The sequence below is a fragment of the Pseudochaenichthys georgianus genome, chromosome 16, assembly GCF_902827115.2.
Source record: "Pseudochaenichthys georgianus chromosome 16, fPseGeo1.2, whole genome shotgun sequence".
Taxonomy (NCBI): Eukaryota; Metazoa; Chordata; class Actinopteri; order Perciformes; family Channichthyidae; genus Pseudochaenichthys; species Pseudochaenichthys georgianus.
In genome coordinates this window covers 22150278-22177140 of record NC_047518.2, presented here as the reverse complement: position 1 = coordinate 22177140, position 26863 = coordinate 22150278, and the positions used below count along the sequence as shown (strand labels likewise).

The following is a 26863-nucleotide window of genomic DNA, read 5'->3' as shown; positions in this document are numbered from 1 at the left end:
TTTCTGTCATGATTGTCTAGACCCTATACTGTAAGGTGTGTCCTCATGATCCGGATTTATTAGCTTGAAGATCCATCCATCATTGGCATTGGTAATGATAACATCAACTGGATGGAAAATACAGTATCTCCTAAAAACCTACCACATTATGTGGCCATCCGTACACCTTCCACTGGCTTCCTGTGTGTCAAGAATAGATTTCAAATATTGCTGCTGCTTTATAAAGCACTGAATGGTTTAGGCCCAAAATACATTACTGACCTCCTGCTAAATTATGAACCATCCAGATCTCTCAGGTCTTCAGGGACTGGTCAGCTATCTGTCCCCAGATTCAGAACTAAACATGGAGAAGCAGCGTTCAGTTATTATGCTCCAAATATCTGGAACAAACTCCCAGAAACCTGTAGGTCCGCTGCAACTTCTTTTTAAATCCAGGCTGAAGACTTTTCTTTTTTGTCGCTGCTTTTAATTGAACTATTCATATCTTAAACTGCACTGTAACTTTTATCCATGTATTTTTTCTAATGTTTATTTTATTAGCTTTTCTTTTTTAATGCTTAATGTCTTTCATTTTTTGTAAAGCACTTTGAATTGCCTTGTGTTGAAAAGTGCTATAAATAAACTTGCCTTGCCTTGCCTTGCCTTGCCTTGCCTTAACACACTCTAGCTCCATAGCTCCTTATCTTCCTCCCAAATATGCTTTTTGCTACATTTCCCTCCCTGACTGGACAGCTTATTACTGTGAGCAGTGAACTGAGGATCCATCAGTGCCAGTGACTGAGCCAGACAAAAAAGAGCAGGTCAAGAAAAATATTCCATATTCCACATTTTTGACATATGACAGCAAGGTACAGCAGCTCTCCAGATACTTTCAATTTGAGTTATTATTCAGGTCATAACACTGTTACTAAGTTTCTAAATGCAATGAATTCAACATGATATTTAATATGGAGGCTGAATTACCAACCACCAAAGTGGCCCAGAGCCTCGGAGGCCCCAAAGGCCCAAGGTTGTTGTTTTTGAAAGAATAACTTAATAGTAATTAAATTACAAATGCATGTAATATGCACCACAAAAGCACAATTAAAAACCTGAGCCATGTTGTAAACAGACCATTACGGAGCGTCCACACTGCTGGGCGTGTCTGGAGCTTGGGGATTTTATTCAAGCACACGACCAACAACCAATCACATGAATCTCCCGCCCCCCGACATACAAAGCAAAAAACCCCGGGGATTTTATGCGAGCAATATATATATAAATCCCCAAACAGGCGAAAACCTACCAGTTTCACCCACTGTCTCTGCCACCTCCCTCCATGCCTGGTTCCTCCGGTTTGTATCCCGGTAGGTGAAGAGGGTCTGGTCATACAAACCGGGTGATTTGCTACGGCCATAGTTAGTTTCTCCTCCAACATTTTTTGAAATATAGAAATGAACGGCGGGATATCTCTCCCAGCTTAGACGCGGTTTGATTGGCTACGGCTTGAGCTGTCAGATTTTCAGAAACGGGATTTGATTGGCTGGCGCTGGCTACTCCGGCGTCTCTGGCGTCAGAAGTTGAACAATGTTCAACTTCTGACGGCGGAGACAGACCGCTCTGCTACCCACAGTTCGGCGAAAAAGCGAGGCAACGTGACGTCACCCCATTGAAAGTGAATGGGCAGATTGGAGTTTTCGACGCTGTAGTGTGGACGGGCCGTTACGGTACGTCCACACAGCAGCTTCAGAAGAATCTTCCACCGCTTCCAACGCTTCTCTGCCCATTGACTTTGAATGGGGATGACGTCACTTTGCCTCGCTTTTCGCCAAACTGCATTGTGGGGGAGCGAAGCAAAGATTTCCAGGATGTCCAGGATCTCATGGATTCAAAAGTTGAGCAATGTTCAACATTTGAAGCTGAGCTGGAAGCGTCAGCCAATCAAATCCCGTTTATGCAAATCTGACAGTAGAAGCGCTAGCCAATCAAACCGCATGTAAGCAGGGAGAACCAGACCGCAGTTCATTTCCTCATAATCCAAACGAGAAATTACGGTAGCAAATCACCCGGTTCTTTACGACCAGAACTATTAACGGGATACAAACCGGAGGAACCAGGCATGGAGGGAGGTGGCAGAGACAGTGGGTGAAACTGGTAGGTTTTCGCCTGTTTGGGGAGTTTATATATATATATATTGCTCGCATAAAATCCCCGGGGTTTTTTGCTTTGTATGTCGGGGGCGGGAGATTCATGTGATTGGTTGTTGGTCGCATTGCTCGCAAAAAATCCCCAAGCTGTCAGACACGCCCAGCTCCAAGATTTTCAAGATTTTTGAAAAGCTGCTGTGTGGATGTACTGTGTTAGCTTGGTGACATTGAGAATGTGGTTCACATTTAGTTTTACTGTCATATTAACAAAGACCTCAGATTTTATTTGCCAACATTGGGAGAGAATGACTTTATTTGGGGCTTTTGTAAATACATGAGGGTTCGACTCTGTGTGTGCTTTGAAACCGATCAATCAATCAAAAAGATAGAATTAGATTTCAATTCTATCTTAAAGGCATATTTGACCACAGTTATGGCCAACATTTATATTATTCTCAATATCATTTTGTTTCTATAATAATAATAATAATAATACATGTTATTTATATAGCGCTATAGCGCGTCTCTGTTTGTCACTCAATCAAAATGGGACAATGGAGCCCTTGTGGCCACTTTGTCATGGTGAGACTCGATTGAGTGTGAAGGCTGTTAGTCTCAGTGGAGATCCGGCTGGTGTTCCTCACCACAACCTTTACATTCCTTTCAGAGGGGGCATGCTGAAGTGCACACATGTAATCCTTGTGCTTACTCAGGGAGTCAGTGGTCCTTTATGGCACATTTCCACTGCAGCGGGGTAGCCCCGTTTAAGCGTCCTCGCTCAGGCCTCGGGCTGCCTTCGCTGGCCGTCCGAGGCCGTGGCGCATTACCATTACAGTTTAGGACCTGGGGTAGCAACGCAGTGTAGGCGGGGCATCTGTGCAGAGACATCCTGGAACATTTTCAAATTTCGAGTTGTTCCGTCGAGCTCCCGCTGGATTTTATCATCCCCAATGAGATGTAGGAACGTCAAAAAATGCTGTGTATAAAAATGCTGCAAGCTTGCTTCTAGATATATATGCGACGCTAGGGATGATCTCGCACGCGATCTTGTGACGATTCTCTCTGACCAACCAGCAGTCGAGAGTGTTGACGTCACTAGTTCAGCCCTGACCTGGCCTGATAGAACCACGATTTTATGGGGCCGGAAGAAGTACCCGCTAGCCGGTGCTACGCTATATGGAAAGGCCACCAAAAACTGGCCTGGCCGCTTGAGGACGATTAAGGACGCTTAAACGGGGCTACCTGCTGCAGTGGAAATGTGCCATTAGTGTCCACTGAGAGCTGAGGAGGAGGAGCACTTGAAACACTTGACAAGTAATTGCTTCTTGGGAAGAACAATACATTTACATTTGATTTATATAGCACACTTTAAATATTTATATATTAGGTTTGCTATCAAAATAAATAGATTGTTCACTTATTTATAAATTCTGACTTCTTGGCATTTTGCTGAAAAAATCTATAAATGATTCAAATTGTTGCAGATTTATTTAAATTTGTTTTGCTAATATATCAACATATCAATGAATGGGCTCTCTTTGCTGTTTTCATCATATTCACTGTCTTTGCCAACAGCAAATATAAAAATGCCAGAATCATGAGTGTGTTCATGTACCCCTAAATGTGCATTTTATAAGTTGTTTGTTGAAGTTGGCTTGGATTTTATTTTCCATCCTAACAAAATGCACTCGAGTTCACTTGGAAGAAGATCAAAAAGCACCTTTTCAGGCAGCCTGGGTGTAATGATGTTCAGTTAGAAATGCTCTCGTCTACCTAAGTGAGATAAATGAAAGGCTCCAGAGCTTGATTACAATTCTGCTTACAGGCTAAGTGAACCTCAGCTTCCTTGTTCATTTGTTAGGAAGACTCTAAGAAAGATCACCTTCATTTTGGTTCCGTTCAGTCTTAAAGTGTGAATAGTTGTTACACAAAGAATGTCTCTTTCAGATTATACTGGCTAACAAAACCTTTTCTAGCTTACTTGACAAATTCAATTGTGTGTGTCTACATAGATCTATCCAATTAGAAAATAATCCAAGTTGTGCATCATTCTATACACCTGTATTATGAGTGCAGAGCTATTCTACAAAACCTTAATATGTTGGACATTAAGTCTGATATATGAATATGTTCCTTTTATAAATAGTGGCTATACATTGTTATAGATTATTTGTATCTAATATCTGTCCATTTAAGAAATAATTGTCTGCAGTGAGAGCAGGGATTAGTAGTGAAAGTGAAACGGCACAGCTAGGAATATGTGTCCCCACCGCAGTGTCTTTGGTCAATACATAAGGGATCTTGTAGCAATGAATGTTTGTAAACAACCACAAGACACTAACTGAGCTCTGCTGTGTGTGTGTGTGTGTGTGTGTGTGTGTGTGTGTGTGTGTGTGTGTGTGTGTGTGTGTGTGTGTGTGTGTGTGTGTGTGTGTGTGTGTGTGTGTGTGTGTGTGTGTGTGGTGTGTGTGTGTGTGTGTGTGTGTGTGTGTGTGTGTGTGTGTGTGTGTGTGTGTGTGTGTGTGTGTGTGTGTGTGTGTGTGTGTGTGTGTGTGTGTGTGTGTGTTGAATTGATAAGATGTTCCTCCGTGTATGTGTGTGTTGTGACAGATGTAGGAACCAGCTCAACATTATTGAAGTCCATAATTTAGCTCATGAGTCATTCTGACCATGGTTACGGATGCTCCCATCGCTCAGCATAGTCTTAGCTGCTCCTTCTTGGTTCCTTTATGCATTAGTGGCTTTCTGGGACAGCCTGTAAAGCTTTATTTCATTCAGCCAAGTTAGAAAACAGGACAAAAACTTAGGGAATTCATGAGCTATAGGGAATAGAAAAATGCTGTCCCAAATGCATTCCTCTTTCTTGACTGTGATTTATAACCCTGTGATGTTATATCTGTACTTCTCCCTCTTAACCTATTGCATACCGGCATAGGATGGAGGGTTTTAATTGTTTCTGGGGCATCCAGGTGGTGTTTCAGCCTTAAAATTATTCAAGGACTCAGCTGGGTTTGCTTAAAGTATATTAAATCATTTCAATGATTTGAATACGACAGATATTTTATGTTTTGATGCAGCCTTGATTTCTTTTGCCTTCTGCTTTTGCAAATATATGAAATATCTTAGATGGAGGATTTTACTCAAAGGTAGGAATATCTGTATGAATGTTTGGTTAACATATTTATCTGGCAAACAAAAACAAGAAAACAAAATGCGACTGTTACGTTCCCTCTTTGCTAGGGGTAAGAAAGGGAAACGACACGACCAGTTTGTAATTGGTAACCGGTGGGTTTATTTATGACGGCAACTGAACAAAACAATGATAACCACACGAACAGCCTGGACCAACAACGGACCAAACTGTTACGGGTTAACAACACAGGACTCCAAAAGAGAGTTGCACAGTAGGCTACAAAAGAAAGAACGTACCTCACTTCTAAAGTGGAACAAAACACTAAACAAAAGGAGACTGTGTGGAAACACAGCTGTTGCTGATCAACCGGTGCTACTCACCGGGGTCTAAGCAATATACACAAATGCTGATCTACAGGCGCTAAGCTAACCTGGGTCTAAGCTGTTTCACAATGTCACTAATCTAAATGCGGGTCTACAGGAGCTAAGCAACCTGGATCTACGCAACACACACACACACACACACACACACACACACACACACACACACACACACACACACACACACACACACACACACACACACACACACACACACACACACACACACACACACACACACACACCAACCCTACTCTAAACACAGAATACCAAGACACACTGCTAACCAGTGAGATCGCACAGAACCCTACAGACTGTATACTGCTAAGCAGTCTAACAAGGCACAGAAAATACACTGCTACGCAGTCTAACAGAATCACAGGATGAAGGCTTTGTCACAAATAGAGGGTTGAGGCATCTGGGCCTCCAGACGGATGTTCGTGCCCAGCCTTTATCCTCCTCCCCCGGATGACGTGGCAGAAGCGGGCAGGGCTCGAGTGACGTCTGTCCAATCCCCGCGAATGTTGCGAGGTCGGGACCATAGACATATAAAGAGTAGACGCCGCATCGACCGCTGCTGCCTATTGGCGCTGACGAGCCGTGGGGCCGCCATCTTGGACCGGTCACCCGCTCCACTCAGTGTAATCTGTCTGGCAGGCGCAATGAAGTGTCAGCGCATTTTATCAATCATAACTCGCTGAATACAAAACTGATTTTCACGGGGGGGGGGTTTCTGCAAACGTCATATATGTAGGCATGATACCGGACACATGATTCGGCGTATTTTAATATTCATAGTAGGCTTAACAGCAATAGAATATTCTGGTATTTGATAGCCTATGTTATGTATGATAGGTATTTTGCAAAAGACACACGATATATAATATATACACACACACACATAAAAAAACACTAATGGTCTATATATGATAGAGAAGCATATTGTGTAGGCCTATACTCAGCTATTTTAATAAGTTGAAAAATGAAGAAACAATAATACATTATACATAGACAGAAGTTATATATCAGTAAAAATGAATATCTATGTCATAAAAAATGAAAATGTACTTCTACATCTATATAAAAAATGTAAATGTTCAAGTTAAACACAAGAACATGACACCACCCCGCCCAAACCATATTTACACAAAGTTGCTCATGACACCCGAATGCCCCGTGCATGCGGCTCCTCCAAAGCATGACTGAGAACCTCTTTCTCATATCTTTGTCTTTGGGAAACCATCAAAATAAAAACGGGAGATTTGAGAGTCAACACAAAAACATTTTAAGAAGGAGGTCAAGCTTATTTTCTTCCTTCTTCTTCCTAGATAGATTAGATTAGATTTTAGATTTAGATTAGGACCCTTTGTGTTTCAGGTGACAAAGACTTCGTCAGGTAATATGCAATGGGAGCCTTCCAATGTCCGTGTAGGCCAACCACCATGAACACAAGAGCCTCAGTAGCAGCATCGGTCTCATTGTTTCCATCACCCATGTCTACAAAAGCAGACATTGACTGGTTATGTGGATTATATTGCACATGTTTTCTGATGGCCATGTCATCCAACATGAGTGAAACACATCCATATTTAGCCTGGTCGTCCTGGCATCTTCTCTCCAGCATATCCAGCATCATCTTGTTCAGGCCAGGCTTGCCATCCACCGAACACAGCCACCTGTAAAAAAATTGAGAAGTAGCTATTTAACGTACTTGCAACCGTAATTTCCAAAAATGAAATTGAACAACATTAAGACTACCTTTTTTTTTAGTCTCTCTGAGGTATTTGTATGCCTTTGGACCATGTAGATGGAGTGTGAGGGCACATTCTCTGTGGTCCTTGGAGTACTCATGGCCCTGCTTTGCCTTGAAGTCTATTTGAAGATCTGAAATTGTATGAGAAAAAATTAATAAGTCCCCTTCATATAATAACAAAGGAGTTTAATAAAGAGTGTAAGAGTAAGATGTACATGAATTTCAAAGTGCTAATTTCATCTTACCTGAGTAGAAATCAAGCCTCTTTGAGTTCTTCATTAATGAGGTTCTTTTCCCTCAAATCCCCCAAAAGAGTCCTCACTGTGGTCTCTGCCCTCTTTTCTCTAGCCATGGCATTCTTCCTCTCTCGCTCGAGACTCTCCACTCTTGCTAAAGCTTCATTGAGTCTGGCCTTAAGAGCAGTAGGAGAAGCAGGCGAGACATAGCTATGATCCTAGAAAGAGGGATGAACATGGTTTGAGTGATGTTTCACTTCACACACATCACTTTGACACAACTAGAGTATGGCCCACATTCTTTCTTATAGTCATCACCTGTCAAAGCCACTGCCAGCATCGTGTGTGTGTGTGTGTGTGTGTGTGTGTGTGTGTGTGTGTGTGTGTGTGTGTGTGTGTGTGTGTGTGTGTGTGTGTGTGTGTGTGTGTGTGTGTGTGTGTGTGTGTGTGTGTGTGTGTGTGTGTGTGTGTGTGTGTGTGTGTGTGTGTGTGGTGTGGTGTGTGAGTGTGCCAGGAATGCATGTTCAACATGTCTTCAATTGTGTGTGTATGTGTTTATTTGTGAGTGTGTTTAATATGAGTGGCAGCAAACAAGAGAGATTTTACTTTGTCTAGGACCATTATGAATGATGTTGAAAATAGAAATACTCACATCATTAGGCTGAGGTTGAAGCTTCTGGGTCGTCCTGAGGGGCCACAGACAGGCTCTCTTCAGCTTTTCTGGAAGTAGACGTAGTCCTGCCCTTTTCTGGCTAAAATGAAAAAGCAGAATACCACACACACACACACACACACACACACACACACGTATTTCACCCTGCCCTGTTATTGATAATAGAATATTTACATTTATGAATGCTAATAACCTTATGATGATACACCTACTCTTTGGAGGTGAACCGGGAAGCTGAAGATGGAGGGAATAACACCATCTCTGAGTCGGACAATCTGTCCTGTCAAACTCGTCCTGCTTAAATGCTCACTGCAAATCACGGATGACTCGCTTGCAGTGAACCCTTCCCTCCTCAAAGCAACTTCCCACTTCTTTCTCATATCTTTGTCTTTGGGAAACCTTCAAAATAAAAACGGGAGATTTGAGAGTCAACACAAAAACATTTTAAGAAGGAGGTCAAGCTTATTTTCTTCCTTCTTCTTCCTAGATAGATTAGATTAGATTTTACTTATTCATCCCACAACGGGGAATTCACTTGTTACAGCAGCGATTTATAAAGTCTCAGTTGGCCATGAACATAATGTTTGCTGGCTACGATTTCGCTGGCGGACATCAATACAGTACAATAATATTCTATTTACAAAATACAACCAATTATAATGTTGAATCTTACTTGTGAAAAGTAATCCCCCGACCCCTGTTCGCAATCGTCCGCCGATTTGCACAGCAATATGCTGCACAGTGCTCTGGCATCTTGAAACCTCTGCTGTCTATGGGTAGAATGTCTGTACAATATGGGTAGGATGACCGGTCCAAGATGGCGGCCGTATTTCTTGCGCCCCAGCAGCCAATGCGGCGTCTACTCTTTATATGTCTATGGTCGGGACGGCCACTGACAGCATAGGAAGGCACAGCTCATTTGCATACACACAACGTTAAAGGCACAACGTAGCAGTGGCTGTAACAGCGACCATGAGTCAGTATTTGGATTCCTGATGAGTTTTTTTCTGTCATGATTGTCTAGACCCTATACTGTAAGGTGTGTCCTCATGATCCGGATTTATTAGCTTGAAGATCCATCCATCATTGGCATTGGTAATGATAACATCAACTGGATGGAAAATACAGTATCTCCTAAAAACCTACCACATTATGTGGCCATCCGTACACCTTCCACTGGCTTCCTGTGTGTCAAAGAATAGATTTCAAAATATTGCTGCTGCTTTATAAAGCACTGAATGGTTTAGGCCCAAAATACATTACTGACCTCCTGCTAAATTATGAACCATCCAGATCTCTCAGGTCTTCAGGGACTGGTCAGCTTTCTGTCCCCAGATTCAGAACTAAACATGGAGAAGCAGCGTTCAGTTATTATGCTCCAAATATCTGGAACAAACTCCCAGAAACCTGTAGGTCCGCTGCAACTCTTACTACTTTTAAATCCAGGCTGAAGACTTTTCTTTTTGTCGCTGCTTTTAATTGAACTATTCATATCTTAAACTGCACTGTAACTTTTATCCATGTATTTTTTCTTTTAATGTTTATTTTATTAGCTTTTCTTTTTTAATGCTTAATGTCTTTCATTTTTTGTAAAGCACTTTGAATTGCCTTGTGTTGAAAAGTGCTATATAAATAAACTTGCCTTGCCTTGCCTTGCCTTGCCTTAACACACTCTAGCTCCATAGCTCCTTATCTTCCTCCCAAATATGCTTTTTGCTACATTTCCCTCCCTGACTGGACAGCTTATTACTGTGAGCAGTGAACTGAGGATCCATCAGTGCCAGTGACTGAGCCAGACAAAAAAGAGCAGGTCAAGAAAATATATTCCATATTCCACATTTTTGACATATGACAGCAAGGTACAGCAGCTCTCCAGATACTTTCAATTTGAGTTATTATTCAGGTCATAACACTGTTACTAAGTTTCTAAATGCAATGAATTCAACATGTATATTTAATATGGAGGCTGAATTACCAACCACCAAAGTGGCCCCAGAGCCTCGGAGGCCCCAAAGGCCCAAGGTTGTTGTTTTGAAAGAATAACTTAATAGTAATTAAATTACAAATGCATGCAATATGCACCACAAAAGCACAATTAAAAACCTGAGCCATGTTGTAAACAGACCATTACGGAGCATCCACACTGCTGGGCGTGTCTGGAGCTTGGGGATTTTATTCAAGCAACACGACCAACAACCAATCACATGAATCTCCCGCCCCCGACATACAAAGCAAAAAACCCCGGGGATTTTATGCGAGCAATATATATATAAACTCCCCAAACAGGCGAAAACCTACCAGTTTCACCCACTGTCTCTGCCACCTCCCTCCATGCCTGGTTCCTCCGGTTTGTATCCCGGTAGGTGAAGAGGGTCTGGTCATACAAAACCGGGTGATTTGCTACGGCCATAGTTAGTTTCTCCTCCAACATTTTTTGAAATATAGAAATGAACGGCGGGATATCTCTCCCAGCTTAGACGCGGTTTGATTGGCTACGGCTTGAGCTGTCAGATTTTCAGAAACGGGATTTGATTGGCTGGCGCTGGCTACTCCGGCGTCTCTGGCGTCAGAAGTTGAACATTGTTCAACTTCTGACGGCGGAGACAGACCGCTCTGCTACCCACAGTTCGGCGAAAAAGCGAGGCAACGTGACGTCACCCCATTGAAAGTGAATGGGCAGATTGGAGTTTTCGACGCTGTAGTGTGGACGGGCCGTTACGGTACGTCCACACAGCAGCTTCAGAAGAATCTTCCACCGCTTCCAACGCTTCTCTGCCCATTGACTTTGAATGGGGATGACGTCACTTTGCCTCGCTTTTCGCCAAACTGCATTGTGGGGGAGCGAAGCAAAGATTTCCAGGATGTCCAGGATCTCATGGATTCAAAAGTTGAGCAATGTTCAACATTTGAAGCTGAGCTGGAAGCGTCAGCCAATCAAATCCCGTTTATGCAAATCTGACAGTAGAAGCGCTAGCCAATCAAACCGCATGTAAGCAGGGAGAACCAGACCGCAGTTCATTTCCTCATAATCCAAACGAGAAATTACGGTAGCAAATCACCCGGTTCTTTACGACCAGAACTATTAACGGGATACAAACCGGAGGAACCAGGCATGGAGGGAGGTGGCAAAGACAGTGGGTGAAACTGGTAGGTTTTCGCCTGTTTGGGGAGTTTATATATATATATATTGCTCGCATAAAATCCCCGGGGTTTTTTGCTTTGTATGTCGGGGGCGGGAGATTCATGTGATTGGTTGTTGGTCGCATTGCTCGCAAAAAATCCCCAAGCTGTCAGACACGCCCAGCTCCAAGATTTTCAAGATTTTTGAAAAGCTGCTGTGTGGATGTACTGTGTTAGCTTGGTGACATTGAGAATGTGGTTCACATTTAGTTTTACTGTCATATTAACAAAGACCTCAGATTTTATTTGCCAACATTGGGAGAGAATGACTTTATTTGGGGCTTTTGTAAATACATGAGGGTTCGACTCTGTGTGTGCTTTGAAACCGATCAATCAATCAAAAAGATAGAATTAGATTTCAATTCTATCTTAAAGGCATATTTGACCACAGTTATGGCCAACATTTATATTATTCTCAATATCATTTTGTTTCTATAATAATAATAATAATAATACATGTTATTTATATAGCGCTTTTCCTGGTGCGCTTTTATAAGTAATCTGATGATTTTTCATTTCATTTCAAACCTTTATTTAACGAGATTGGTCCCATTGAGATCATAGATCTCTTTTTCAAGGGAGACCTGCAGCATATAAGTTCCACATGAAACATAAAACAATAAAGGACATTATACATTATATTTACAAGACACATTTACATAGTTATAGACATTTACAAGTGCCCATAGTATCAACAAGCATTTCATTTAGCCTAGCTTTAAAAACATGCAGAGGAATGAGATTGCTCAGTTTCAATTATTGCTGAAGATTGTTCCAAGCAAGTGGCGCTGCGCACATAAAAGCTGTCTTACCGAAGACAGTCCTTGCTCTTGGCACATCTAACAAGACTACATCATGCGATCTCAGGCAATAGCTGCTTGCAACTCTCTGTGTTATCAGAGAGCAGATATAATACGGGAGTTTACCCAACAAAGCTTTATAAATAAACGTGTACCAATGACTGAGCCTCTTTACATTAAGTGATGGCAAACCTGCCTTGGCATACAGTGTACAGTGATGTGTAAGTGCTTTACAATTTGTGACAAATCTCAGTGCGCTGTGATAGGCGGCATCTAACTTGTTCAGGCAATAGGCAGGTGCATTCATATACAACAAATCACCATAGTCCAACACAGGTAAAAAGGTCACAGTGACTAGCCTTTTCCTGGCCTCAAGTGAGAAACAGGACTTGTTTCTGAAAAAGAAACCTAGTCTAACCCTTTTTAAGCAGGTTATTGACATGAAGTTTAAAAGTAAGACAATCGTCAAGCCAGATACCTAGGTATTTATAACAGGTAACCACTTCAAGTACTTGTCCTTGCATAACAATATCCAAAACAGGCTCTAGTGTCTTTTTAGCTTTTGAAAATAGCATTATCTTAGTTTTATCAACATTTAAAAGAAGCTTAAGTTCAGCAAGCTGAGTCTGAATAATGTTAAAAACAGCCTGCAATGGAGGGACCTGCCCAGTACATCACGGTATTGTCCGCATAAAAATATAAAGTAGCTTCATCCACATTTTCACCTAAACTGTTGATATATATGGAGATTAAAAGTGGACCTAAAACAGAACCTTGAGGAACACCATTAGCAATGTTTAACCACTCAGAAGACAGCCCATCAAAGTGAACACATTGGGACCTTTCAGAGAAGTAGTTCACAAACCACCCCACTGCATGGCTGGATATGCCAATACTGAGTAGCCTCTGCTTTAAGATGCGATGATCGACGGTATCAAACGCTTTGGAAAGGTCAATAAACAGAGCTGCACAACTCTGCTTATTATCTAAAATACTCGTAATATCATTTACCACTTTCATTGTGGCAGTGATGGTGCTATGTTGCTTTCTGAAGCCTGACTGATGTTTAGACAGGATGTCATTTGTACATAAAAACTCCTTTACCTGTTCACTCACTAGGCGTTCGAGCACCTTCGCCAGAACTGACAATTTAGAGATGGGTCTATAGTTATTTAAAATAGTTGCCTCCCCTCCTTTTAGCAAAGGCAAGACATAAGCTGACTTCCATACTTTTGGAATTGCATTTGTGCTGAGGGAGAGGTTAAAAAGAGTAGTAAGAGGAAGAGCAATAAAATCTGCATCTATCTTTAAAAAGAAAGGTTCTACGTTGTCCGGGCCAGCCGGTTTCTTAGGATCTAGCTTAGATAAGGCTTCATGAACAACAAAATGAGTAAAACTGAAAGGGTTTTCCAGCCCACATTGTTCAGAGTCAAGGATTGGAGCGTTCACAGAAGCAGAGTTAGAAACAGAATCAAACATAGAACCGCAGGACACAAAATGCTCATCAAAGCAATTTAGCATAGTAGCCCTGTCCGATATAGAGCCAGATGCTGTGGTAAGGCACGGAGGTAGCTCATTACGGATCTCACCGGTGGATATCGATTTTATGGCTTTCCAAAATTTCCTAGGATTATTTAGATTCTTTGTGGTTACTGACAAATAGTACTTCGACTTTGCACTTTTGACATTTGAAGTGAAGCTATTCCTTAGCTGCCTAAAACGCAGCCATTCTTCTACCTCTGAGCCTGATTGCCTAGCCTTTGCCCAGGCCTTGTTTCTCTCATGAAGGAGACTGGACAGTTCAGCAGAAAACCAAGGATTGTCTCGTCCCTTCACTCTAAAGATAAAAATAAGACCATGCAGTTTCTACATCAGCACACAGATCGATTTTTCCCCAATCAAACCCAAACAGATCATGAACAAAACCCTGCTCCACAAAATGTTTTATGTCTCTCTTAATAATAATACGAGGTTTAACCTTTGGAACCTTAGTGTCCCTAATTGTGGCTACAACACAGTGATCACTCAAATCATTCGCAAATACTCCCACAGATAAGTATTTATAGGGAGCATTAGTTAAAATGAGATCAATTAGGGAGGATTTATTAGGGGACTTAATGTTTGGGCGAGTAGGACTGTCCACAATCTGAGTAACATTCAAAGAGATACAAAGGTTTTTAAAATCCTCTGACACTGCAGTTAACCAGTCCCAGTTAAAATCTCCAAGTAGCACTATTTCCTTGTAGTCTAGTTGCGATAAAATATTTGCTAGCGAAGACAAGGAGTCCTTGCCTGCTGAGGGGGGTCTGTAACAGCCCACCACCATGAAACCTGCACTAGGTATTTACAATATCCACCCGATGGAAGCAGGCGATAGATTTGTCCATACTAAAAATTTATTTATGAACAAATAAAACAGCAGAATCTGTATTTAGTTTTTTTTTATGTGAAAGTTTTGATATCAACTTTGTCAGTCTACTTCAGACCAAATATGCAACTCTACGATGGAAAAATGTAAAGTTGTAATGATTGATGAGTTCCTAATGATACTTTGTCACTCGGTGAACCCTTCTCTTTTATCTGCTGCAATCTGTCTGTGTTCCCTCATCTGTGTGAAGCAGAGTTTATACACACTGGAGCCCCTCCGTCTTCCTCCCCTTCTGGTAGTACAGCCCCTATCTGACAACCTGCTGGCTTTATGACAGATGGCATCAATAAGGCACATTTAGAATATTAATCTGATGATTTACTTTGTTTTTTGTGTTATTTGTCAATTACTTTGGTCGTGTACTACGGCATGCTAATGTTGTTCTGTGGGTGATTTAATAGATCATGAAATGTAATGAGAAAAAAAAATCCAAAGCATGAATAAGTGGATGTAAACAGGCCCGCCTTAACCTGCCATCAGGCCCTGGGGCTGATGGTTTTGTAGGCCCCCTATTTAAACAACAAATCAAAGTCATTTATAGCCTCGGCAGGCTCTGTGATCGCACTTCTCCACTCTGCTCTACGCGCGCCTGGTCCTCTCCTCCAGATGAGTGACGTATCGGGCCTCCCTCATGTATTTGATGGGTTGCCGTTGGCTCCCCTCCACGTAGCAAGTCCTCGTCGTCCTCTCATCTCCTCCAACAGATAATGTCCCTCCTGTCTGTTTTTCCTCTCCCACTACTCCATCGCTATCAAAACCAGACGGCCTACTTGGCTCCGAGGCCCCGCGGCCGGCAGCGCTGCCGCTCGGTACAGAACTCATCTGTCCTTCCTCCTCATCCTGGCCTACAGGTTTAAAATAACCTGCAAGCTTCGGCATGCTTTGTAATAGCTGCTTGTCTCCAAACTCCTTTTCCCTCAACAATTTCCTTTTCCGAGCGCCACTCTCAAACTTTTTCTTCTTAAACTTTTTCTCCTAAACAACCTTCATCTGTCACTCAATCACTCGCAATTTGAATAAGTCACATGTGAAACATATTCTCATTCTGGTTGGCTGTTAAGTGGTGCCCACTGGTCTGGGGGAAGCTCACGAGTGTGTGTGTGTGTGTGTGTGTGTGTGTGTGTGTGTGTGTGTGTGTGTGTGTGTGTGTGTGTGTGTGTGTGTGTGTGTGTGTGTGTGTGTGTGTGTGTGTGTGTGTGTGTGTGTGTGTGTGTGTGTGTGTGTGTGTGTGTGTGTGTGTGTGTGTGTGTGTGTGTGTGTGTTTGTGTAATTTTGCGTTTGTGTTTGTTTCCCGGGGAAAACACTCACGAGAAACACCGGCTGTTGTTGTGCCTGCTGTGACGTCAAGCTACTCCGTTCTCCGCTTGTAATTATGCCGAAGCTTCAAAGTTGTATTTATCATCTGAATTTGCCGAAACGAGTCTAATATCCTGAAAGCCAAGACTTTGTTTATTTGAAACCAGATGAAAACAAACTGGACCCTTCCGTGTTATCTATGATTACTATACGCCTTACATTCATAATTTCAGCCGGAGGGAGGGGGAGTGAGTGGCGAGTGAGAGCTGTCATCTTCCCTTTACAAGCTTCAAAAATGTATTTATCGTGTGATTTTGGAAATAAAAGTTTCATATTCTGAAAGCCAATACTTTGTTTATTTAAATGTTTTTTAAAAACATCCGAAATAAAAAACTTTTTTTTTTTTTACTTTTTTTTTAAACTTTTTTTATTGGCTCATGATAGGCCCCTGATCTCCGTACTAGGCCCCTGGGCTTCAGCCCAGGTCAGCCCGTGCATTAAGGCGGCCCTGGATGTAAATGTAATCTTTGCAAGATGTACAACCTTCACCCAATTTGATGTGCCTCTGGGTGCCTTTACCACTTCAGAAACAAAGCCATTGTGTTCATGTTTAGAGGGGTTAACTTTAAACGTGACTTAAAATTCACATGTCTCTAATATTGATCTTTATGTCTAACATGTCTCTGTGCTCTGTTCGAAAAGCCTTTCCATTCATATATGTGAAATGTGTTCGCTTGACAAGATGAAAGGATGATTCATCCTCTGTTTCTGGGTCAAAGATTAAAGTCATTTATGGTTGCAGCTCTCTGTTATAGTATGTTGTCACTTTAAATTGTTACTGTAACTCTTCTTTCCTCTGCCCCGTCTCTCTAGGCTGGCAGGTTATGTGGAGGCGTTGGCGTATCGGCTGGGAATGAAGATTCCTGACTTAAGCCCCAAACAGGCGGACATGTGGCAGACCAGAGTCAGCTCTCATGCGGTCAGTACCCTCATATCACACTAAAACCACCAGACCTCAACCCAAATCTGCTCTTAAAGAGTCTCTGTCACTCTGCTGCTCTCACTGAGACCAGAAGACAGACTTATAAACATCCCGTCTAAGTGGATATTAATAAACCTGCAGCACAGAGCATTCAAGGGTTTAGTTGTGTGATGCAACGGTAAACATCACATCAGGGTTAGGGCTTTGTACGGTGACAACAGAAACACAAGTCTCTGTGTTACATCACGTCCATCACTCTTCCATTGTGTGAGAAAATTAGACGTGCATTGTTTCTAGTGTGCTGTGGCTGCTGAAGTGTGAAATGTAATTAGTTGTAATAATTAGTCTCGTCCTGAAAAAGCTCTTCGCTGAGTGTAAAATGTCATGTCAATTGTCCTGGCATGCTCGAATACCTTTTTAGTTTTTTGCAGAAATGTGTACATAATACATGTTCATTTCTAAGGGAAATCGATGCTTTGGGTTGTCAGTGTTAGCATCTTTCCTTGCAGGGATCTTCTGATCTTAAAGTCAGCAGGCCAGGTGCTGCATGATAATAAAGCTCCCTTCTTTATGGATGGATTCAGAACTTACTGGTCCTATTACTTACAGCAATACAAACCAAAAGTATAATACATAAAAAGGACAGTTTGCTAAATGTAAGAGGCCTATTTACTGGAAACACAGAGACTCAAAGATGAAGAAGTCTTTTTTCAGTCACACTTTCTTACTTCCATATTCCTCTGTGCAGGGCAAAGCCATCGGTGTTGCCATCGGCTGTATCCTTGGCATGTTTCCTCTTTTCTTCTTCAAGGACGATGATGAGAAGAAGAAGAAGAAAGGCAAGGCGGAAGCGAAGGAGGAAACACAACCACCTCCTGCTCCAACAGAAGACTGAAGCTTACATCTCCACGGAGAGAAATACTATTTGAAATCCATTACAATACTTTAAAGTGGGACTGATTGCGCTTGTCTGGTGGACTGCAGTGTATGAACATGTCTTTGAACCATTACAGACTAATCACTGGGTACTTTACAAGACCCAGTCAAACTAAAGGTATTCTAAGGATGGTTTTAGATATTATTTCATTGTAGACTTTGAACTTGAGCACAGGGACATGACTGTCTCTTGAAGAGACAATAAATGATTGATTCATTAGAGTGCTGCTACTCCAACTGTAACACCGTAACCTCCTCTTGACTGACCGACATGAGCTGAAACTAATTAATGTTAAAACACACGGCAGTGACCTCTTCCCATCCTTCCAGGCTGTTATACAATCATCTGACTAGAGATGGCTAGATGGAAGGTAGATGCACAAAGCTTTTTGACATTGAAGGTTCCTCATAATGTCTGAAACCCTCACCTGAATTCATGGAGGAAGACTTAACAAAGAGACATGCCAATGTCTTTAGTCAGCAGTGTTAAACTTATTTTTAATGAGTTTTTGAAGGTAATGAGCCAAGGAATATTTTTGCATATAAAGATGCAACCCTTTCATCAAGTACATTACTCTTCTGTCTTACAAGCATGTCTGCCTTTTAATGATAACAATGTCTTAATAAGTCCTGCCTGCCTCATTCACACTCCATGACAACCAGTCAGCTGCTTTTTGTGAAAATAATCAGTACTTGTTTAGATTTTTATGTTTCTTGTTGATGACGAACTTTATATTGATCCCTCAAATGAGTAACATTTACCCAATTTCCCCATTTATAATGAGTGTTACAAGGTAGATGCAGTTTGTTTCCTATCTCAGAGGAGTTGAGCAGAAAGGAGACAAACACAGAGAGGCAGAGGGAGGAAAAAAGATAAGAAATGCCAACACTAAACCGCCTGAGACCTCGGTCCCATCTGCAGCCGTCCTCTGGCTCCAGTACACGATTCATCTCCTCGCCAACCTGCAGCTGAACCACAACTCACTCCCAGGGCAGCTTCTGTCCTACAAGGGCAGCCTAGAACATTCAGCCCAGTGCATAGTTTCAATTTGACTTCAAAGTAAATAAGAAGATTGTTTCCCTGTTTGTTTTCTAGATGCTTTTTAATTCCAACACTATTTCACTTCTATCCTATATAATATTGTCCCTGCTCTGCTGCCCTCTTCTGGCTGAAATTCAGAGAAAGTTAAGTTCACTGTCATTTAGCATAAGCATTTATTTTTCTGTTAGTATTAAAGCCTCTCATGTCTCGCCTGTACTTTCCACCTGCTATAGGTAACCAAATTATCGCCAAAACATTCATTTGTCATATTTCTCAATGCAAGTAATCTGCATCATTCATCAGACATGAAGACAGGTTTATTCGGACACATTTGGGATGATGAGACACCTCCATCCATCCAAGTCTTCATTCAGCTGTCACGGAGTTCCTAATGTACCTTTTGACTGGTTGCGTTTGTCACCAGGTTACTCAGCTCATCAGAAATGCAGTCACTTGTTTATAGCATTGAATCTGTTTGCAAGTTGAAGAAATTAAAGGAAGCTGCCACATGTCACTCTCTGGAAAACTTGCAAAAAATGTATTTATTTTTGTTAAGATATTCAGACTTGTATTCATAAAATGTTCTCACTGTATGTTCTCTTTATCTGAAAGGAAAATGTTAAGAATAGAAAATATTTGTCAGCACAAAAACCTTTGTTAGTATATTTTCAGCAGCATTATACAACAGGAAAGACTTCTAATTCAACCGACCCCTCTCTATGGTACGGTCCATAACTAACTTTCTGAAGACTGACCCTGTCTGAGATGTTATAGTTATTTATTATGTGGGTAACAGTGATCCTTAACAATGATAGCAATGAAGAAAAGAACTGAAGATATTTATGTAGTTAGGATTTTTGATCTGATTGCTTGATTTCCACCCTGCATGCACTGCTAATAAAAGAAACAGAAGTGTACATGTTTACTGCGTAAGAATCATAAAAAGACATTCAAATACAAACGTATAAAGTAGTCAAATCACGGTGATAAAACACAATAAACTTGGTATGCTAAATGAAAAACAAATGATTTTTTTTTAAAAACTTAAAATACATTTTTAAAGGCTGACTAAACATGATAAAGCATGAAGTGATTTCCATTTTAGACAGCCAATGATAAACAGATGTTTGTATCCTTGCAGTATGGATATTTGGACATCATGTGGCTTTTTTTGGAGCCGAATGTGATGAGAAACCTCTTCTTGATAAGCAGGATGCGATTATAGTAACAGTAGCAATTTGCCTCCTTGCATCAGATCATTAAATGGCCTGTCTCAGTGCTTTAAGACGGTATTTTGTGCACAGTCAGTCATGGTAAGAAAATATACTCTGTGTGAAAATAATGTAATTTGGAAGCTATTATCTTTCGTAGACTCTTTTTTGCTGCAAGCACCTCTTTCTGTCATTAGGGGAGAGACAAATCTAAAGTCCTGGAGCTCTTAGTTATTATCTGAAATGGATCATTTCCCACCTAGCGGGTGGGCGTGGACTACAAGTGTTTCAGTGCTGCGCGAGGGCGCAGAGTAACCCAATAGCGATAGCCTTCCCCTGATCCCACCAGAAGCGTCTGCGCTGCGGCTGCGCCGCGCTGCGACCTCCTCCTGTATGGAGTCAGATTTGGGTCAATATTCTAGCGCGTAAAACAAGCTACTCACGAGCGGAAAATGTGCTTTTACACGCGCATAAAATGACCCTCGCGCGAAGATTAAACCCCTGCGAGCGGCTCTGCGCCCGCGAGTGGCTCTGCGCTCGCTCGCGAGAGAGACAGCCTTCTTGCTCGCTTGCGGGAGTGTCAGCCTCGCGGAGTCCGTCTACGCACGCGTGAAAAGTTTCTGGGATTTTGGAGGAGCCACTGGACTTTGATTGACAGCTGCAAGGAAACCCGGAGTTGCCAGGTTTGATAAATGCCTGCACTACCAAGAGCCGAGGAGTGACGGCAGCAAAATCAGTTGGACGAGATTGAATGGTAAAATTGTCCATAAAAAACTATTATATTCGTAAAGTGTACAGCTAATATATATATATATATATATATATATAAACATTTATTTTATATAAAACAATATATTTTTGAGTGGGCTGTATCTGTCGAAAATTGCATATATATATATATATATTATTTTATATAAAACAATATATTTTTGAGTGGGCTGTATCTGTCGAAAATTGCTAGCTACTGTCTGCTGTACACTCTTAGAAGGGATGTGTCAAATATGACACAACATGTGTTGAATTTCAACACACCTACAGAGTGTGCTCAGGGACAACACGTGTTGTGTTTATTTATGTGTAAATCATTTTTACACACAAAATGTGTTACATGCCCCTAACACACAATGTGCACAAACACACTCATTTGTTATTTCTGCACATTTTGTGTTATATTTCTTTAACCAGAATTAACATTTGATTGTGTTATACCTGCACATTGTGTGTCAATGACGATTACTGGAAGTACCAGGTGGTGGATATGGTTTTTATTCAAAAAATCGAATGCAAGAATACATTCATTGGACATTTATTTACAAGGATTTCATTAGCACAATATGTCATTAAGAAAATAATTGTTAACATTTAAAAACATTAATATTTTTCTAATTCATCAAATGTTGACAGAATAGATAATTCATAGAATCACACCTAAAAAAACCTTATACCTTGGTTAAAACAAACTTAATCTTCAGCAAACTATTGTTGTAAATGACTTTCAGCTGAGGCAAGGCAAGGCAAGTTTATTTATATAGCACTTTTCGACGCAGGGTAATTCAAAGTGCTTTACAAAAAAGAAATGAAAGACATTAAGCATTAAAAAAGAAAAGCTAATAAAATAAACATTAAGGAAAAATACATGGATAAAAGTTACAGTGCTAATAAAATAAACGTTAAGGAAAAATACATGGATAAAAGTTACAGTGCAGTCTAAAATATGATTTAATTTAGACAGACTTTCTTCACCATATTTTGCTCGCATGACATCCACAATCGGACCCTCAGGAGGCTGTACACACCCCCTCCCCTGCTTTGCTTCCATAACAAAGTCTTTAAAGTGTTACCAAAACACTCCGTGTTACCAAAACACTATTTTTCATCCGTCGATGCCAGATATTCCAAATATCTCTGCTTTCGAGCAGTCCCTCTCATAAATGTCATGGAGTTTAATTACGTTTAGAAAAAGTACATGGATAAAAGTTACAGTGCAGTTTAAGATATGAAAAGTTCAATTAAAAGCAGCGACAAAAAGAAAAGTCTTCAGCCTGGATTTAAAAGTAGTAAGAGTTGCAGCAGACCTGCAGGTTTCTGGGAGTTTGTTCCAGATATTTGGAGCATAATAACTGAACGCTGCTTTACCATGTTTAGTTCTGACTCTGGGGACAGAAAGCTGACCAGTCCCTGAAGATCTGAGAGATCTGGATGGTTCATAGTTTAGCAGGAGGTCAGTAATGTATTTTGGGCCTAAACCATTCAGTGCTTTATAAACCAGCATCAATATTTTTGAAATCTATTCTTTGACACACAGGAAGCCAGTGTAAAGACTTCAGAACAGGAGTGATGTGGTCCACTTTCTTAGTGTTAGTGAGGACTCGAGCAGCGGCGTTCTGAATCAGCTGCAGCTTTCTAATAGATTTTTTAGTTAGACCTGTGAAGACACCATTGCAGTAGTCGAGTCTCCTGAAGATAAAGGCATGGACAAGTTTTTCCAAATCCTGCTGTGACATTAGTCTTTTAATCCTAGATATGTTCTTTAGGTGATAGTAGGCTGATTTAGTAACTGTTTTAATGTGACTGTTGAAACTCAGGTCAGAGTCCATGACTACACCTAGATTCCTGGCTTTATCTGTTGGTTTGAACATTGCAGACTGAAGCTCAGCGCTAACTTTTAAACGTTCTGCCTTGGCTCCAAAGACCATTACCTCAGTTTTATCTTTGTTTAATTGGAGAAAGTTCTGACACATCCAGTCATTGATTTGTTCAATGCACTTACTCAGTGTTTGAATTGGAGCATAGTCTCCTGGTGAAATTGTTACGTACATTTGTGTGTCATCTGCATAGCTATGGTAACTTATTTTGAGGGAATATAGTGATGAGACTCTTCACAAGGACCACCTTTTCAGTGTTGGATGGATAATTAAGGATTAAAATGAATGACAAGTGAGCTATTTATTATTTATTTTTCAAAAAGAATACAAAAAGTTCTAGCATACAAATATTACAAATGCGTGATAATAAAGCAATTGGTTATAAAGAATGTCCTTTTGTATCAAGCAAATAAAAAAACAATTTTTACAACCAATATATCACTTAAATGCAACAATTATACACATATGGACAACTTTACTATTCAATCTCGTCCAACTGATTTTGCTGCCGTCACTCCTCGGCTCTTGGTAGTTCAGGCATTTATCAAACCTGGCAACTCCGGGTTTCCTTGCAGCTGTCAATCAAAGTCTAGTGGCTCCGCCCCAAAGTGCCAGAAACTTTTCACGCGCGTGTAGACAGACTCCGCGAGGCTGACACTCCCGCGAGCGAGCAAGAGGGCTGTCTCTCTCGCAAGCGAGCGCAGAGCCGCTCGCGGGCGCAGAGCCGCTCGCGGGGGTTTAATCTGCGCGCGAGGGTCATTTTATGCGCGTGTAAAAGCACATTTTATGCTCGTGAGTAGCTTGTTTTACGCGCTAGAATATTGACCCAAATCTGACTCCATACTCCTGCGTCATAACCCACCAGGCGCGTTTCAAAACGTTGCGGAAGCGGAGCGTCGTGTGTGCAGCCTCGCAGTTGTTGTTGATTTTGGAATATTTCCTGGACATTTGTACTTCTACAAGTAGTAGGCTACGTAGTTAAATGGTTTATGTTTGTGTCTGTTTAAATCGTGTTTATTGTTGTTATTTCCTATTGTGTTGTGTTGTAGACTACAGACACAGTTAATAATAATTGTAATATTCCAGTTATAAACGACATGAATCAAAGATGTGTTGCTGTATTTTAGTGGTAAAAAAATATGCATTCATCATCATAATTATTCTATATATATATATATAATTTACAGTGCCTGTAAACCGGAGGAGAACGCTGGCATGTATTCTCCTACTTGAAAGACGGTGGTGGGGGGGAGGAGAAGGAGCCGGTTTTGGGTGCACCCGGTGCACCCCCTCAACCAGCAAAGCAGACAACAATGTGATTTCCATCACTTCCTGCCTGCGCTGCGCCGTGTCAAAAATAGGATTCATCCTATATTTTAGAAATTCCTTGCGGCGAGGAGCTTCTGGGACGCTTCGAGCCGCGGCGCGGCGCAGCGGGTCTGTTGGAATAGCACCCATTGACTAGAGTGGCCGCGATCGCTAAAAACGCCGCAGCGCAGCGCAGACGCTCCTGGTGGGATTAGGGGGAGAGGGCTGCGCCATTTACTCATAGAAGCTGGGTTACAGTAGGTAACCTCAGTTCTAAGTCGTGAATGCATTATGAAGGACCTTATGTTATGCATGTTGTTTTATATCATGAATGTATGATACTTATTTGTTCTTTAAGTTGTTTGCTATTATAAACAACTTAAATTACACTTGTTGATATAAAAACATGTTAGTACATTTAATATTGTTTTGTTTTCACGGTGTGTAGTACCTGAAAGCAATTCTTATTCAACCTGATGCAGGTGAGATATTCCGCACATCTTTATTTAACACCGTCCTTTGGATATTGGATTCATTGATTTGAATCAATGAAAAATACATATTGACTTGTGATGAGTAGTACATCTAAACTGCATATTAAAAAGGAGCAAAAACATAAGCACACATTTGGTCTTCAACGCGTCAAGTCATTTACAAACAAATGGACTTCCACCGAACAATTAAAATGATATTGTTTATTTTGTAAAGAAAATGAATCCAATAGAAATAAAATTTGCTTTTAGTTCCTGGCAAAACTATCTAAAGTGTATCTCCCTGCTTCAGCTCCAGAAAGGTATCTGTAGAGAAAATGTATGTTTAGGTTGGTAAAGTATAGAAAATAGTTTCATATATCTAATCCATATACCAAGTCCCTGCAGAATCCCACCTGTGTACTAAATATTGATGTTAATATAATGTTTTCTTAGGAAAGGAACTACGCTGAGTCATATCACCCCATTTTTTGAGACAATATGAGGCTATGGGGAGAGGGAGAATCAATTATAGGTTTCCTTCCTTCTTTGTTTCTAAAAGAGATTCCGCCCTGCCATGCCTCTTAATAATAATAATAATTCAACATTTAAATCGTTTGTCATTCTGTATTATCATTTATTATGTAACTAAATTGTGTTTTAAATGAGACAATTAAAACTGTTTCACTCAAGCTTTATTTGTTACTCAAATCTTTTAATACCACTGCCTCTTTCCTCCATTCAAACAATACTAAAATGCAGGAAAACACGATCTTACAGTCAGTCTATTTGATCATGCATACATCTGTAAAATACCATACAAAAATACCGTAATAATCAGTATTTAGTCTTTCAATTAGCTGCTCATTCTGACACGTCATTTCACTAATTTGACCTGAACTAAAACACATGCAAATTTTACAGTGGCGTGGACATCACAGTGATAAAAACAATACATTTAAAGGTTTCATATTAGTAAATAATGGCTTGTTTCACAAAAACAATGTTATGTTATAGCAAAACCATAATTGGGAAGAGTTTTCAGGCTTTTCAGCACACAGCTCTTTAGGAGTTTACTCTAGGTGGCTGATGTGAAGACAAACTGTATTACCTAGGTATTTAGATTTTCTAAATGTTTATAACTGCCAGCCTCTTGCAAAAGTCCTGAGCAGTCATTACTGGCATTTCATTAACTTAAAAAGAACCAAAATGAAATATTAGCATTCGGGAACTTTGAGATTTCTTCTAATTTGCCATGGGAGACTCACACAAGTTGAAATTAATTCACCTGTTTTGTACCCCTTAAATCCCCCCGTGTGAGACAGTTGAGTAAAATATGCAAACTAAGCCAAAACAGGCAAATACACATTTCCTCACTCACTAACCAAACAAACCCACATGTTGAGATAAAATGTCAAACCAGGTAATACAATGCATTCAGATTGTGTTTCTAACATGATTACACAGATTAACATACTGTTCAACTTCACCTGCTATACACAGAGAAAGAAAATGTTCATTAAGGAATCTTATATAATGCACTCAAAGGAACAGTCTGACATTTCCAAGTGTATTGTCATTTGTTTTATTCAGGCACTGAGATGCAAGAAAAACTAATATTATTGCATTTCAACTTGTTAGCATTGTTAGCACACCTTATAACAACCAACCCCCCCATAAATGTAGTTAAATGCTAACATGCTAGCCTGCAGCAGGTAAGGCCATTAATAACCAAGCCACTGTGCCACCTTCTAAACCCCCAATGCTCCCAAACCTCTGGAGTTATAACCTTTTGATATCGAAAAATAACAATAATATCTTGTAATTTAAAACATTAGTGTATTTTTGTGTCCACCATACTAAGCTCATGTCTAATCATAAGCAACACCTTCTGATTCATCAACTTTGATTGTGCAAAAGAAAAATCCAGTGAAGAGAAGATGCATTGGGAAACGCTGCAGTGTCCGTCAGTTTAAATTGGCTCACTTTAAAGTTTCATTCAGCAGAGTTCAGACGGTACAAACCACCAGCAGATGTCTCTGTTAAATCACCCTGCAGCTGCTGTAGGCTCTGTACATCTAGTTTACAAATGTGTTCTTCCTTACAAAGAAATAAAAACGACACCATGGTCCTGCTGAGGAGAGATACATTTGATTTAAATCAGTTATTTTAGTGTGCAATGCGAAGATCCACAAAAGAGAGCTTTGAAATGTATTTCTTCTCAGTTTTACCAGCTCTTTGTTAATGTACTCTTCTTCATGATA

General features: G+C 40.7%; 1 protein-coding gene and 1 long non-coding RNA gene across 3 annotated transcripts in view; one reads left to right on the top strand and one right to left on the bottom strand.

The window, feature by feature from the left end:
• LOC117460311 (transmembrane protein 65-like) overlaps positions 1 to 19886 on the top strand; it is an 81690-nt gene extending 61804 nt beyond the window's left edge. For both annotated transcript variants that reach the window (XM_071206145.1, XM_071206146.1), the window contains exons 7-8: positions 16879 to 16984; positions 17736 to 19886. In XM_071206145.1, coding sequence (XP_071062246.1) covers positions 16879 to 16984; positions 17736 to 17882 — 253 coding nt within the window. In that variant the 3' untranslated portion in view covers positions 17883 to 19886. The remainder of the gene's footprint in view (positions 1 to 16878; positions 16985 to 17735) is intronic.
• On the bottom strand, positions 7416 to 8412 carry LOC139435491 (uncharacterized). Its single transcript, XR_011644730.1, has 3 exons — positions 8281 to 8412; positions 7638 to 7846; positions 7416 to 7523 (listed from the first exon to the last, which is right to left on the bottom strand). It is a non-coding gene; the product is annotated as an uncharacterized lncRNA (long non-coding RNA).
• Positions 19887 to 26863: the final 6977 nt, after the last annotated feature.